We start from the raw sequence: 16,999 nt of genomic DNA, 5'->3' as shown, positions 1-16,999 counted from the left end.
AAAAGAAGATATATTTGTCCCCATCCTTCTACCTTCTTCCTGTCTCTGTTCTTGGAAATGGGAAGGGAGGTGGTAAGGCCTCTATAAAGAACAATATTCAAAGATCTTTCTATTCCCAAGGATATCTAGAAAAGATTTCCTTCAGATCGTGGGGTTCTCTTATGTGTGGGCCCCTGCACATGCTTATTCCTATAGAGGGATAGTCCAGAGGAGAGTGCCTAGGTATGGGTAGAAGTCATCAGTGTCACTATGTGCACTTGTTCCGAGCTGAGAATGTAGCCTGATATTTTTAGGTCCCTTTGGGTACTTGGGTGAAATTATTGCCAACTAAAAATTTATTCATGTGAATCCTTACTGAAAGTATCCATTTCCACCTCCAGATTTACTTAAGGCGGCGGGGGTGGGTGGGTATGAGTACAAGGGGAAAAGGAATCCAGCCAGCTGTCAACAATCTTGCCAGTTCATGATCTCATCTGCAGAGCCAAGGGCTAGGCTATGGAGAGAAATAGGAAATTGGTAGGAAATACTTCCTGACTACTAACTCATGTTTTGTGTCTTACCTTGAACTGAATGTGTTTCAGAAGGTTGAACCGGTTTGCATACATTTTGAGATATTCCAGGAATTGAGAATTTGGCACATAGTTTGGATAATCTTCTGGGAAAGGAAAGTCTGAGTAACAAGACATCTCCTTGCAGCTGTTGGAAACCACAGACCTGTAGAGGCTGGCTCTTCCTTCTTCAACATGTTCCTGTACAAACGGTACACGCACATGAGTGTGTCTGCATTCGTGCATGTGTGTGCACACACATGAAACGGATATTGATTTTTAGACATTTCAAACATTGATAAAGATTAAGGTTACCCTTTATCTTTTTGTTTCCTTTTCTTTCTTTCTTTCCTTCTTTCTTTCTTTCTTTCTTTCTTTCTTTCTTTCTTTCTTTCTTTTCTTTTTCTTTCTTTCTTTTTTCTTTAATTTAAAGCATGGAGCTTGAACTCATGACCCTGAGATCAGGACCTGAGCTGAGATCAAGAGTAGGATGCTTAACCAACTGAGCCACCCAGGCACTCCAAGATTACCATTTCTTTTTTTGTTTGTTTTTAAGTTTATTTATTTATTTTGAGATGGGAAGAGGGGCAGAGAGAGGAGAGAGGGAGAGACAGAATCTCAAGCAGGTTCTGTGCTGTCAGCACAGAGCCTGAGGTGGGGCTGGAACTCATGAACCATGAGATCAGGACCTGAGCCGAAATTGAGGGTCGGTCGCTTAACCGACTGAGCCCTCCCAGGAGTCCCCCAAGGTAACCCTTCCTAATGGGATTTGTTACCCTGCACTTGAGATAGGGTGAACACTGAATACTTAATTTTATGATCAGAATTACTATTTCATTCACTACATGTTAACAAATAAACCCAGGATGAACTCCCTTGTCCAGATTGATATGGCATCACTTCAAAAGGTAGGAAAATATGGAAATAGACCAGAGCCAGGAAGTACTATCTGGATGATGGACAATCGCTAGGTAGTTTGGTTTCCCAGGGTATTGTTGAAAGAATCACGGAGAAGAGGGTTCAGATTATTGAAGGACTCTGCATCTAAAGTTAAGGAATTTGCATTTTATAGGAAGGTTATGGCAGTCTTCTGAGTTTTTATGTGGAAGTGATTCATATTAAATTTTGGAAAGATAATTCCAGTTCCACAAAAGAAATAGGAAGTCTGGAAAAGAACGAAGGAGGCCAGTGAAAAGCCTAAAACACAAATCCACTTGATTGCTAATGGCAGCCCGAGCAGAGGCAATGGTGGTTGCCACAGAGAGGCGAGATTTGTGAGGTAGCAGTAAGTCAGAATGCGCAGCATAGGGAAGCTGTTTGGATTTAGGACTTGGGAGAAGAAGCACGTCAAAGGTTTTCAGAATGGACAACTGTGTACTTAGTGAGACACTAATTTCCCACTCCTAGTTTTGACATGAATAACTAGCACATGTCAGTGTCTCAGACAACTACAACCAGGTTGAGTAATAAGCACTTTTGGTATATTTAGTCTTTAATATACATTGCCTCTGTGTTTTGAATGTATTATGGAGGATTGTTCTGATATTAATGGGAATGTGGTCCTTAGTATTTTAATATTATTTACCATTTTGGATATCTACAGTTCTTTCTTTTTTTTTTTTTTTGTCCTCTGTGAAGCAAAAATTCTTTTGTTTGTGTGAACAAGTGGAAAGACGAATGTAAGCCTCACCTATGGAGAAGGGCTCACTTCGTTCCCTCAAAGGGAAAGGTATAGTGAGCACAGAGAATAAACTTATAAACATGTCTGTGTGGTTTGAATTAATGTTACTGATCTCATCAACTAAGGAGCAAGCTGTATCTTGTTTGTCTGGGGCCTCACCTCTGCCAGTCTCATTTATACAGCATAAATCTAGAAACCTGGAATCGAAAGGCTTCTGAGAAAGATGACTATTTAAATCCTGATCTTTTATTCTGCAGGCAGATCTAAAGCACTGTTACTCAAAGACATATTGCTCGACGAGCAATATGGAACTGGATTCTTTGTTAATCCTCTATGACGAGTACAGAAATTGAGAGTAAGCATCTGGAAACTTTACTAGCAATACTTCACCATTGCTCAGTATCCAAGCACGTGGACTTCCATGTGTTGAATGGGACTTAGATCAGTCTCAGTGTTGCCTTAACTCGTGTGATGAGTGGCCTGGGGTTCGAACTGTGTGCGAGTCATGGATCACTGATGTTTTAAGGTTAGTTTGAAAACTGTTAGCCAGAAATGCATAAAATTTGTCATTATTTTCTTTCATTGAAAGATAACTGGGGGCACCTGGGTGGCTCAGTTGGTTAAGTGCCCGACTCTTGATTTTGGCTCAGGTCATGATCTCATGGCTTGTGAGAGCCTGCTTGGGATTCTCTGTCTCTTCCTCTTCTCCCCCTCTTTCTCTCTCAAAATAAATAAATAAACATTAAAAAAAAAAAGAATCACCTGGGGAATCTTACTCACATGTAGATGCTGATTCAGTAGGTCTGGGTGAACTTGAGATTCTGTATTTCTAACAAATTCCCCTGAAGATGCTGTTGGGCACAGACCATACTTTGAGTAACAACACTTTGGAGCAGTCCTACCAAAGTGGAATTTGGTGGAGGCCACTTATGGTCTTTAAAATTTTCTGGCAGTCATATTTAAAAAGGTAGAAAGAGCCAGGTGAAATTAATTTTAACAGTATATTTTATTTAACTCAACATATGTCAAATTTTATACTTTCAACACGTAATCACTATAGATATTACTAATGAAGTAGATTATATTCTTTTACTCATAGCAAGTCTTTCAAATATCAGTGTATATTTTATATTTTATTTATTTGTTTAAAAACTTATTTTTCTCTTTTTAAAGAATTCATTTAAAAGATTTGTTTTATTTTTAGAGAGAGAGAGCATGAGCAGGGGAGAGAGGCCATGGGAGGGAGAGAGAGAGAGAGAGAGAGAGAGACAGACAGACAGACAGACAGAGAACCACAAGCAGGCTCCAAGCTCAGTGTGGAGCTCTCTATGCAGGACTCATTCCCACGACCCTGGGATCATGACCTGAGCTAAAATCAAGAGTCAGATGCTCAACTCACCTGAGCCGCCCAGGTGCCCCTTAGTGTATATTTTATACTTCTCAATTCAAATGCCAAATTTTTATTGGAAAAAGGGGATTCACATACCCAAACTGTTAGCAAATATGCTTAAAAACACTCCAGTAACTGAACTGAGTATTGGTTTTAAAATTAAAATTAATTACAATTAAGTGAAATAAAAAATTCAAGTTTTTAGTGAACCAATTCCAATATGAACCAATTCCATAGTTACATGCAGACAGTGGCTACTTTATTGAATAGTAGAGCTTTAAAGTTGAAGCCAGCTATTAGAACAAAATTTAGTGTTGGTTTTATTTAATTAAAAGTGATGCTTCCTCTGGGTTACAGGATAAAAAGAGAATAGGAACAGCTATAAAGAGATGTAATGTGGAGCAGTGAGAGCAAACAGCAGGGGAAGAAGCTATAGTACAATAAGAGAAACATCAGTTATGAATGTTTTGGGGTCAATTAGGCCAAAGCTCCCTCACTTTTCTCTAGCATCTGAAAACATCACATAGTGAATCATACTTGGTTAATACCGGCAATTTCTAGTTAACAATAATAAAAGGGTAAGTTAGGAATATATACTGTTTTAATAGGGGAAGAGATGTGCATAATACATGTTGTAAAGATTTCCATAAAAATGGCTCAAAAAGTTTTTTCCGTACGTTGGAATGGCACATTTAAACAGCAGAGAGTAATGGGGCTCAGTGGAGTTGCATAAGCCAGGAACCATGTATTAATGGGACTTTAGAACAGATGAACAAAGAAATATAAATAGAAAAAAATGCTGTTTTGTAAAACTCTGGGAGATAATTGTAAAGGCAGGGAGAAGAGAGTCTTCCCGGAAAACCTGAGGCCTATCTTGAAACAATGTATCACAGATGTTAGCCAAGGAGGCGCTTAGCCCTTAGGGCGGAATCCAAGACCAACTCTTCGCTCTTTTCTTTCTTCCCACTGATTGTTCCTCCTAGAAAGATACAGAGAGTACTTCTGTATGCGGCTCCTGCCGCCTGCCCTCCTGTGTTTGCCTCAGTGATTCCAAGGTCCTGTTGGGACTTCCAGCTATACACTCTTGGCATTGTCCCTGCGTGGGTCTGCCAGTTGCCCTGGTGCTCCAAGTCACATGCCTCACAAATTGGTGGGGCCATGTCGGGGAAAGGTTTTTGTTTTGAAGGGAAAAGTGGGAGGGGAGGAGGGATGGACGGGGACTGAGAGCAAAGGCTAAAAGCATGCGCTGAGCGGTTCTGGCTTCCCAGTCTACTTTGGTCCTGCAATGTAATGAATGGAAAGGCCACAGTCATCTGCTAAGACACTTGGGTGGGACTCCCTGAACTGTCCAGAATTTACATGCTCTCATTCTTGAGCCAGACTCTGGAAATGCATGAAGTACAGTTCTTGACAGCACAGACCCAGACCCAGACTGCCTAGGTTCATCTTCAAGCTCTACAGTTTTATCTGGGTAATCTTGGGAATTTTCTTTTTTAAAGTTTATTTATTTTTGAGAAAGAGAGAGAAAGACAGAAAGAGAAAGCACGCACAGAAGCAGGGGAGGGGCAGAGAGAGATGCAGAAAGAGAATCCTAAGCAGGCTCCCCACTGTCAGTGCAGAACCGGGCAGAGTCGGGGGGCTCAAACTGAAACTCACAAACCTTGAGATCGTGACCTATGCTGAAATTGAGTCAGTTTCCTCAGCTATAAATAGGTATTATAATAATAGTGTATATCCCCTAGGATAAACTGAAACGATAGCTGTAATGTGTTTAAGATAGTGTCTGCTAAGCTCTCAATAAATGTTAACTGTTACTCATACTATTCCTCCATGATTATTATGGAGATTTACTTTCTGAAGCTTTGTGTCCCTCAGAGAGGATAATAGGTGATGGGAAGAAAGCTTTGACAGTTCAGATGTCTCTCCTGTCTCATATTAAAAACAAATGTAAAATGATAATAAAAGTCACTCCTAAATAGAGACATTCTCTCTGTACAGGACATTCATACCTCTTGCTCTCCAAGAACAATTACTGCCTTCTTTTCCTCTCCTTTGAGCAGCCAGAATCCGTTTTTCTTTGTCTCCTCCTCTCCCTAGCGAGAGTTGGAGTCTCACTGGAGGCCAGAACATCATTCTGGGAGGGTTAGTAGGCCCTGGAATATGTTTCAGGGATGTGAAGGATGAAGCCGAATGTGTTTCTACCAGTATAATATAATTTCCTCTAGATAATGTCAGTGTGGTTCTATAGGAAGGCTATCCCTTAAGATCCCTTCCTATACTAAAATTCTCTGAGTAAAATTCATTTTGAGTGATGGGACAATTCCTCACATTTTATTTCAATGTTACTTTATAATTGAAGTAATCAACCTATGGTGTTACTGCCCTAAGCCTCCCTTCCCTCTTAGGAGCCTAAGAGAATTGGTTGTAAGATAGACTTTCCATACATCTCGCTCGCCCCCACTTGAGTTAGTGGACAGAAGTGGGCTCTTTACCAACGTATCCCAATTATTACCAATTTATTTCTTACTAAAGATCACCACCTCTCTCCCACCCCAAGGAATGATGTCATTTCTTTTCCATTGCAACCTTTGTTTCCTCTTTGCTTGAGGCTATGGTAGCTGGAAGAGGCCAGAGAAATGGGTATCTGAGTGTCAAATTAAGCACAGTGGTTTCTAATCTCTATAATCTTTGGGGGTGTCTCCCTATTTGGAAATGGAGGCAGTCTCCATATGTGTTGTCTTGGGTTTCTGCAGATGGCTTGTCCATTTTTGCCCGGTGATCCCCGATGCCCAGAGGGGGAACTAAGGATCCCCTATGGGCTTTCTGGTAAGCACAGCCCTTGGTTGAGCACTTTATTTTTTTCATTTTAAAATTTTATTTATTTATTTATTTATTTATTTATTTATTTATTCATTCATATTTTAGAGAGACAGAGCAGGGGAGAGGGGCAGAGGAAGAGAGACAAAGAATCCCAAGCAGGCTCCATGCTAAGCGTGGAGCCTGACATGGGGCTCAGTCCCACGACCCTGGGATCCTGACCTGAGCGGAAATCAAGAGTCCAGCACCCTGGAGCAGACACTTTAATCTGCAAGTTTTGAGTTGGCCACTTGCTTTGAGTGCAGAGACAGAGACACCCTGTAACCAAGCCTGTGTGCGGATGTGCACGTGCGCTGAAGTAGGAGGAGAGTGGGATGCCTCTAGAAAGACTCAAGGCTCATGGCATGTTGGAGCTGAAAGGTCCCTTTAAGGGCACCTTAGTTTAGGGATTTTCTCTCAGGCTTTCGAGAAATCTCAAGGTGGTACAGTTATCTCAAGAGGCCACTGTGTCAAGAGAGGGCTGCTGAATGAAGGTGGGGTGGTTTTCCTGGCTCCCAGTGCCCGAGCTTTTATCTATATTTCAAATTGGTTCTGTGTTCTCATTGAAGACAGAAAGCAGTGGGGCTGGAAGGACTTGTTACTTGGGCTTCTTCTGCTGTATTATCCTCTTTGCCATCCTTTCGATGCCCTATCATGTGCTTCGAGATAGGTTTCCCCTACCTTCTCTATTTTTCTTACTTCCCCCCTCCCTTCCCCACTCCCACTCCTTTATCCTCCACAGAGGCCGTATTTTCCTGATGGGATCGAGGCCTCTCCACCTTTCTGAGGCAAACCCTTCTGCTGGGCCTACAACGACACCCCTTCCCTTGTCTGTAGGATCTTGTTCTAGTTTGGGCTCAAGTAATCAATAGTCCCCCCCACCCCCCTACCTCCCCTGTCCAGGTAGCTTCTCTTTGCCTGTAAACATGTCTGGGTCTTCCCATCATGCCAACATAAGCAAATCGATACACTAATAAAAAGTACCTCCTTTATTGCATTCCTCATTATCGATTGCTTTCTAAATAATACCTTGCCAGAAAATTCAGCCACCCTCATCCCCTCCCATTATTTCTTACGCACGCCACGTACACCAATGAGCTATTTTTATTTTGCAAGCCTGCTCAGTACCTTTTCTGTACTGGTTTCCTCCCTGTAATCTCCCACTCAGTCTCGTCTGCCTGTTGAAATCTTTCCATCGCACACCGTCTCCCCCATGAAGCCTTCCCTGACTTTCCTCCAGTGGATACAATCCTGACCTCATTTAAATACCCACAGCACTGTGTCTAATTTGTAGGATCCTACTCTCTTCTCATTACCCTGGCAGCAGCCTGGGGGTTTGATGTATTCTCATTTCTGCGTCCCCCACGGTGCTCATGCATAGGTGTTTGACCTGCCCAAGTCACACGGCCAGTTGGGCACAGCTGGATCTGTAACTCATTTCTCTTGATTCTTAGATCAGTGATTTTTACATGTGAATAATTAAGTGTCTGTGACCTATATAAGGTGCTGCTTTTTTTTTTTTTTTTTTTTTTTTTTTTGTCCAGTATCCTCAGGTCTCTGGGCTTTTTTTTCTTTCTGGACTCACCTTTGCTTTGACTGAAATTCTGCTATTTATCCTTTTAACTGGGAACTTTCATCTTGCAAGCCAACTCCCAGCTGTGATAGATTGATCCTATTTATCGTGAGTACGTGTTAAGAAGGATTCTGAGGCTTATCAGGGGAAGTGTATCATGCTTGACTAGCAAGGTCTTCAGTGGGCACAGGAGGGGAGAGGTACAGCAGGGGTGTTAGGTTTCTGCTGTCCTAATGGAAAGTATGCACTTTGAAACATGGGAACAGATGTGCTCTTTCACTTAGTGCCTTTGGAGGAGGTTTCTATGTATCAATGGTCACATTTCAACACCTGCAGTTCTTTATGTGGGCCAAGCGGACCTATGCTAGGAGAACTGCAACTAACCAGCAGCCTTGGCCTCTCGGGAGCTTTGCTCACAGAGTTAGGAAATCCTTTATTCCAGTTCCAAATTCTATTCTTCTAGGGTAGAGGAGTGCCGCATCTTTCTCTTAGCCCCTTATGGGCTCCGAGGCCTGGACGTCTGACACCTTGCTCCTTTTCACTATTCCCGACAGCTTTCTCATCAGCATGTTTAAAGCTCTAGAAAAGGAGGGCCAGGAGGAGGCTTGGGAACTCTAATGCAAATGCTTCCCTGCTCAGACACAGGACTCAAAGGGTTTCAGTGGCCCCAGCAGTGCCGCTGCGGTCCCCTTTGGCCCAGGCCAGCCAAGGGTGGGCTGTAGAGTCCCCTCTTCTCCTTCTTCACCCCATTCTCCTCTCCAGTCTGGACGGTAGCCCTGCTGAGACTTGAGGATATTACTTTCTTTGCCTCAGGGAAAAAAGGCGCCTAACTCACATTCTTTACTTCTGGTTGTTCTTGGCATAGATTGGCATTGCTTGGACAGCAGCACCTTGAGTATAGAACTCATCATCCAGCGAGCCCTGCGCTGTTTCACGTCAGGGGCAGCAGGACTGGGGAAAAAAGAAGGTGAGCAGTTCTGCCCAGCAGGTGGAGGCCAGCATCCCTGCGCTGCTGGGTTCATATGCTTGCCGCAAACACTACAGCCTCTGGCCTCACTTCACACCCCGGCTCCTGCTCCCCTTGTTCCGGACTTTCCTGGCTGTCCCAGCCACTCCATTCTCTCCCACCCTTTGTGGGCATCTTCCTTCCTCTTGGCTTTAGATAAAGTTTGTAGGCTTGCTTCCACACTCCCCACCCAAGCTCAGGCTGTGTCCTGCCTCTTTCTTTTAACAATTTCATTAACCCTCCTGGCCCCTGTTCAGCAGATGCTTCTAACTCATCCCCCCGCCCCAGAGCAGCCTTGGGAGAAATGCTTTCACACCGTCCAGCCTTATCCATTAGACACATCGCACAGCTGCTGAGACCCCTACTTACGGTGAACCTCCACAGCCCCCCGAGGTCGTCACTCCTCTCAAAGCATGTGGGCTCCAGGCCTTCCTCCAGGCAGCACTTGATGGACGCCAGGCCACTGACCCCGGCTCCCACAATCGCAACTCGCTTGGCCATGTTCCCTGGTGCAGGGGAAAGCAAAACTGAGCCTTTTATTCACAAGTGAAAGCCCCACCCCAGCTTGGCTGCTCTAGCCAACCAGGAAAAAGAACTGGGGAGGTTAAGAAATTTGCTCCATTTGATCCCTCTGTGGCTGGCCTCTGGTGTTGTGAGTGCAAAAAGAGAAATGGTGGGGCGCCTGGGTGGCGCAGTCGGTTAAGCGTCCGACTTCAGCCAGGTCACGATCTCGCGGTCCGTGAGTTCGAGCCCCGCATCGGGCTCTGGGCTGATGGCTCAGAGCCTGGAGCCTGTTTCTGATTCTGTGTCTCCCTCTCTCTCTGCCCCTCCCCCGTTCATGCTCTATCTCTCTCTGTCCCAAAAATAAATAAACGTTGAAAAAAAAAAATTTAAAAAAAAAAAAAAAAAAGAGAAATGTTCAGGTCCCTGGTTTAACCCTGTGCTCATTAAGTCCCTGCGCCTACACTCGGAGCTCGTGCCTGATGTTAGCACATTTGTTGCCAAGACTGTGGCTTCTGGCAGAGTGGCTGAAATTAGACCCTCTCGTGGAGAGTTTTGCATTCAGGATGGGGCTGCTGCCTCCGGCCTCCCTTCATGGGTCCCAGAATGGCATAGAGTAGTAGACCAGAAAGAATCACCTGGTCAAACATGTTTTGTTTTTTAAGTTTATGTATTTATTTTGAGAGAGAGAGAGAGAGAGAGAGAGCGAGCATGCAAGCGTGAGCACACAAGCAGGGAAGGGAGAGAGAGAGAGAGAGAATCCCAGTGTTAGTGCAGAGCCCGATGTGGGGCTCGATCTCACAAATCGTGAGATCATGACCTGAGCTGAAATCGATAGTTGGAAGCTTAACTGACTGGCCACCCAGGTGCCCCTAACATGTTTTTTAAATAAACATATGAAACTGGAGGTCAGATTAGCGTGGTGCCATGAGACAAGGCCACATGGCGGTGGTGGAGCAGAGTTGGGACTAGAAGCCAAGACCTGTGGCCACTGCAGGTGCCACGACAGCCCTGGGAGAGTCCCAGCCCCTGGCATACCGCAGGGTCCCGGCTCGGTTGCCCATCCTTCTCCTATCTGCGGCCAGTGGATGGGTGAGGGTGCGAGGCTTTGTGTGGACATTCATCCCTCCTTTCCCCTTCAGATACTGATGCAGCTCAGGGAACATGGCCCTGTCCCCACTGGCACAGGTGGAGGGTCATCTGTCCCCAGGCCATGCAAGAATGCTGAGAGGCAATATAGTGCATTGGTGAAGCAACCAGGCTCTAGACCAGATTGCCTGGGTTAAAGCTCAGTTCTTCCAGTCACTGCCATGTGATCTTGGGCAAGTTATTTAACCCCTCTGTGCATCATAAAAATTGAGGAAATAGTGGTAGTTTCCTTGTAGTGTTTGGTGAGAATCAAGGGAGTCAACACGTCAGATGATTTAGAACTGTTCCTGGCATGTAACAAATGCTTAATAAATATAAGCTATTATAACTATGAAACCATTTCCCAAAATTGGTGTCCTCCTCTGCCTTTCCCATTAGTAAGTTTCTGCTCTTTTAATTCCTATAAGTTTTGGCCAGTTCATCCACATTTAACAGTGAATCATGTGATTTAGAGTTGTTCCCTAATACATTTTTGTGACAATTGTATCTCCTCACTTTAGTGAGTTTTGAAAGCGCATGGGTCCCAGAGTCAATGTAAGAAGTGCCCCCGAAGGCATTGTTTTCCTGAACATTTGCTATTTTCTCGTTGCACAGATGAGCTTTTTCCACAAAACTGGACATACATCTTTCGTTTTTGAGAGAAATAGCTCAACTATAGAGACTTCATCTGCTTTGCTCTCTGCTGGGGCCTCTGTGGCCAGGGAAGTCCTTGGAACAGAATACAACAGGTGCTCAATAAATAGTTCTAGAATGAAATGGAAAGGCCCATTTATTTTCAGGTGTTATGTAAAAGTTTCTTCCCCGAAGCTACTAGCTCTGATTTACTGGGAGAGAGCTGGTAGGTCCCCTTTAGGGGAAGTCACGCTCTAGATCCTAATGGATACCATAGAAACACAACCTCATACAATTTTCCCTGCCTTGCGTCCTAGAGAAATAAAATGACCCTACATTTAGAGAGACAGCTGATGTAATGAAATGAATATGGGTGTTGGGACCAGACACATCTATTTCAAATCCCTGCTCTATCAGCCTGGCGCATAGGAAAATATCCCCTCTGGGCCTCACTTTCCTCATTTGTAAAATGGGACATCATGCTCTTCATTTTTGTGAGACATAGTAGACATTCAATGAAGAATATCCACTTTTTAAAAAAAGATTTTATTTTATTTTTTCCTTTTTCAAGTTTTTATTTAAATTCATTAGTTAACATACAGTGTATTATTAGTTTCAGGTGGTGAATTTAGTGATCCATCACTTACAACACCCAGTGCTCATCACAAGTGCCCTCCTTAATCCTGATCACCTATTTAACCCATCCCTCACCAACCTCCTCTCTGATTAAACCCATCCCCCACCCACCAGATTTTATTTTTTTATTTGAGAGAGAGAGAGAGTGCATGTGCACACAAGCAGGGCGGGGGGTGGATGGGGCAGAGGGAGAGAGAGAGATTCTGAGGCAGGCTCCAGGCTTGGCACGGAGCCTGATATGGGGGACTTGATCCCATGAAATGTGAGATCATGACCTGAGCCAAAATCAAGAGTCGGATGCTCAACCAGCTGAGCCACTCAGGGAGCCCCAAGAGTATTATGGGAAAAATGACTCTCGGAATGAAGAGAGGAATTGCATATATCACTATGATATCTGCAGCTGTGTGCAGAAGCATGCTGGCTCTGTAAAGACAGCAGGTCTGATTATAATGGGATACTCATGCCCTCAGCAAGGGACCAGGAAACAAAGCAGTTTCCTTTTGGAAGGGGAGAGGGCAGAGCCATTTGCAGTAGCTGGATTGAGAAGGAAGGTGGGGGAAATTTCCCTAGCATGGCTCCACTGAGACTAGAGGTCAGCAGGTGGAGATCAAATTTCTCCAGAGAGAGGCTAGTCAGTGTATATTCTGCCATGTTTCCAGGGTGGTGTCCCATGGAGGAAAAATGGGCTTCTGGTATGGCAAGAACCAGTGTGTATGTTTCCTTGACTAGGATGTTGTAGCTTCAGGTACATGTTGCTGAATGAAAGCACCAAACTGGTTCTATAAGAAGAAAAGGACCCGTCACGTTGTATGTCAATTATATTTCAATAATAAATTTTGGAAGGAGAAGAAAGAGGAGAAGGAGGAGGGGAAAGAAGGAGAAGGAGAAATGCATCCACTCCAGCTGTTAGCCTGGTCAGAGGGAGGGCCAGCCAGGGACCTGACTCCCTGTGAGGTAACTGTGGAGACCTTGGGCAAGGAAATCAACTGCCTTGGGCTCACTTTGCAAAAAAGGATAACCATATCAACTCTTAGTCCAAGGGCCTGACCCAGTACTGTAAACATTTGCCCCTAAGCATTTGAAGGATCGTTGCAAACAGAAGGATTAGATTTATGGGAAATGGTGGAACTGAAGACGTTACTTACATGAAGGCAAATTTTAGTTCCATATAAGCACTTTACAGCATTTCATGCTCTGATATTTGTGCAGAGTCTGTAAGATTATTTTTTGGAAATATTGTAAGTAGGAGAGTAGTAGGTAATGTAAAGGGTGGAATCAAATGCCCTTTAGGATTCTGTTAACTCAGATTCCACGATTCATTCATGGATTAGTCTAGCCGTCAAACACTCAATGAGGGGCTTCTGTGATCCGAAGCCCTGGGCGAGGTATTGTGAGTATGAAAGATGAATAAGGTGTGATGCCTTCTTTAGAGTAGCTGTCCCTCTGGCGGGGAAGTCAGGATGATAAATAGATCATTGCAGTATTCTGTGTCACGCGCTAAGACAGAGTCGTGTCTTATGTACGCCTTGCAATAAGAGCATGAAGGAAGAGGCTCATACTGTGACTTTGGGGTGATAGGAAAGCAATACTGAGGAATACTAGTTGCTTCAGGTTTTGAAGTTTGAAAAGAATGCCAGTGGGCAGAAGAGGGAAGGAAATGAGCTATAGAGATAGGGAGCAGCAAAAGTAGCCGCCAGAGACGGTCAATGGACGCCTCTACGACTGCCCAGCTCCCCAGTGAGCTTGAAACTTACAGGAAATAGCATGTTCCCCACAAGAGGAGACTATCACGGTGTTGATTCACTGGATCAGGTCTGTTAATCTTCTCTCTGCTCAAGGTTATATGTTTGCCTAAAGTGGGGGCATTTCCTTTGACTCGTTTCTTATTTTCCCTTTCTCTCTCTCTCTTTTTTAAAAGTTTATTTATTTTGAGAGAGAGAGAGAATGAGTGTGGGAGGGGCAGAGAGACAGAGAGAGAGAGAGGGAGAGAGAGAATCCCAAGCAGGCTCCACACCATCAGTACAGAACGTGACATGGGGCTTGAACTCACAAACCCTGAGATCATGACCTGAGCCGAAGTCGGACGCTTAACCGACTGAGCCACCCAGGCGCCCCTCTTTGTCTTATTTTCTATAGTGAGTGGCACACTTGGTCTGTACTAGTAGTTGCATAAACACTTGGCAATGAGTTGACTTCCTGGTGGGTAAAATGAATGAATTCACCACAGTATATCCTTTTTAATAAAAAAAAAAAATTAACTGAGCGAATATTTACTGGGAGCTAATATCAGAACACGAGGCTGGACCTGCCATTCCCCAAATGGTGTGCAGAGGTGCTGTGAATGATTTTAAAATATCCAGGAAAACACATGTATGTTGAATTCGGAGCAAAGCTGATGGGTAGTTGATAGTTTTAATATCAGTTAGAGCTGTGTTATGTTAGATGATGTCATATTTTTGCAAAGCTGGGTTTTCGGCAGTTGCAATGTTAAAAAAGCAAGTACTACACAGAAAGTGCTTGGATACCAGCACTGAGTGCACAATGATACAATATCATTTTCTTAATGTTTATTTTATTTTTGAGAGAGAGAGAGAGAGAGAGAGAGAGAATGCGCGTGCAAGTGCGCGTGCACGTGTGCATGAGCGGGGGAGGGGCAGAAAGAGCCGGGGACAGAGGATCCACAGCTGGCTCTGTGCTGACAGCAGACAGCCCGATGTGGGGCTCAAACTCATGAAGCATGAGATCATGACATAAGCTGAAGTCCAACCCTTAACCGACTGAGCCACCCAGGTGCCCCATGATATAATGTCCTTAAGTGGGCCGTGCATTTCAAGACTAAGAAGAGACAGTAGATTTAGCTGGATGGATGGCAGTTGGGGGAGGGGTGAAGGTGCCTCCTTGGCCCCTGGGAACAGATGAGCACAAGCTGGTAAGAAACTGAGGTCAGAGCAGGGCCGTGCTTTGTGATTCCTGTGTTCCCGCAGCTGTTCCTCGCCTGCTCAAGCCCATTCCTAACCACATAAGAAAAATTCTGCTAGGATTTAAATTTATCTTGTCAGTTACAAGGCCACAGAGTTTCCCTAGGCTGGAGGAGAAATGAAGAAGTAATGAAGGACTGAGACTCAGCTCCACCATCTGTAAATCAGAAGACATTAAACTGGGTATCTATAAAAGATTTCCAAAACCTTTGAGAGTTATAGTGAATTCATCTGGGAGTGGGGTTAACAAGAGAGATCTGACCATAGAAACTCAAGAAACTTTGTCACAATGCATAGAATGGAGCACTTTTAACAACGGGAAAAGGACAACTCAGATGCCAACGGGGGGTTACTTATCTTTCCCAACTTGTGCCAAATGGGAGGTAATTCTGTCCTGAAGCACAATAACAAAACAGAAAAAATCTGGGTCCCACCTCCCTAATTCAAAGAAAGCAGAGATTATATCTGGTTACTTACTTTATGTAGTTACTTTAATGTACTGGAATTCCCACGGTTCCCACTATAGTTTGGACTCTGGAGCCAGCAGGAATTGAAATGGATGAGCACAAGCCAATGTTGTCCTAGCAGGCCCTGGCTCCGGATGAACTGGGTCTGAGAGATAAGGAATGTTATGCAGAATTTGGGACCTAAGGTTAGTCTTTGCTTACATTTTAACTTGATTAATGGTACAATCATGCTAAGAGAAAAACATTGCCTGGTGGGTGATATGCCCTTTAGACTCACACTTCACCCTGCAGAATAGAAATTAACTTAGTGAGTCACAGCGGCATCTTAACTGTTCATCAACTTCGCTGTTCAAAGGGAGCAAATAAGACAATCATATCAATAGCTGCTATACCAAAGGTTCACTTTCAAAGTTTTGATCCATTTAACATTGTTTTTATTTATTTGTTTTTTTTTTAATGTTTATTTATTTTCGAGAGAGAGGGAGCAAGTAGGAGAGGGGCAGAGAGAGAGAGAGAGAGAGAGAGAGAGAGAGAGAGAACCCCAAGAAGGCTCTGTGCTGTCAGCACAGAGCCCAATGAGGGAATGTTGAACCCACAAACCATGAGATCATGACCTGAGCCAAAACCAAGAGTCAGACGCTTAGCTGACAGCCACTTGGGTGCCCTTCACATTATTATTTTTAAACCATACATCACCCACATTGTTAAATTCATTTTTAAAAGACTTTTTAAGTACAGATGATTGCCCAGACATTTGGGAAATGTAACAAACATCTGGGTAGATCATGACCTTTGGAGTCACAAGTCCTGGGTTTGAGTACTCTCTTCACCAGTTATTACCAGAATAATCTTGGGAAAATTATATAACTTTTTAAAGCTTCAGCTTATTCAATTAAAATAAACATAATAATACCTAACTCAGATGGTTGTGGTGGGGATTAGATGGGATAATCCACGCAGAAATTTTTTTTTGCATAGTAAACACTGAGTGGCTGCAATGAAGGTGATAACGATGTCATTGCCAGGACAGATAAGGTGTCTTGGTTATGGACTTGTGGTATTGAAATGACTCCCACAGGCACAGAGAGTAAACGTCAGGACCGATTGGTAAGATTGAAGCAGGGAGAAGGTTCTGGAAGAATAAATCTTTTTCTTGATTTTCATTATGGTATAACCACACCCTTCAGCTCTGTATCTAGACAGCCTTGTGTATCACCCAGTCTGTTGCTGGCTCATTAGGCTTACCCTTTACCTTGCTTCTGGCAAAAGACTTGGCACGGAGACAGCACTGTTAGCTGTGTGGAGTTCAGCTGCCTTCCTGCAGCTATGAGGACAATATTTGAATCATTTCAAAGTTTAGTTTTTACCCAGAAAGGGAGCCCTCAAAAGTGGTATTAGTTCAAGCATGTTTTTAAAAACCAGAGTATCTTTGACGTCAAGTCAGGGACACCTTGAGAACTAGGGCCACAATTAGTGTCCCAAACCCCAGTACTTAGGCATTTACTTCCCCCACCCCAAAGTTTAGTTAAATTCGAGTTAACTAACATATAGTGTAATGTTGGTTTCAGGAATAGAATTTAGTGATTCATCACTCATATGTAA

The 16,999-nt window shown here is 43.8% G+C and overlaps 1 protein-coding gene across 1 annotated transcript in view; it reads right to left on the bottom strand.

Moving 5' to 3' along the window:
* FMO1 (flavin containing dimethylaniline monoxygenase 1) overlaps positions 1-15,537 on the bottom strand; it is a 30,810-nt gene extending 15,273 nt beyond the window's left edge. The window contains exons 1-3 of the mRNA XM_043567519.1: positions 15,421-15,537; positions 9,424-9,560; positions 561-749 (exon numbers count right to left, since the gene is read on the bottom strand). Coding sequence (XP_043423454.1) covers positions 561-749; positions 9,424-9,555 — 321 coding nt within the window. The 5' untranslated portion in view covers positions 9,556-9,560; positions 15,421-15,537. The remainder of the gene's footprint in view (positions 1-560; positions 750-9,423; positions 9,561-15,420) is intronic.
* Between the last annotated feature and the right edge of the window lie 1,462 nt (positions 15,538-16,999).

Source organism: Prionailurus bengalensis, chromosome E4 (genome assembly GCF_016509475.1).
Source record: "Prionailurus bengalensis isolate Pbe53 chromosome E4, Fcat_Pben_1.1_paternal_pri, whole genome shotgun sequence".
Taxonomy (NCBI): domain Eukaryota; kingdom Metazoa; phylum Chordata; class Mammalia; order Carnivora; family Felidae; genus Prionailurus; species Prionailurus bengalensis.
Note: the sequence above shows the minus strand (reverse complement) of the source record. Positions and strands in the feature narration are given on the sequence as shown.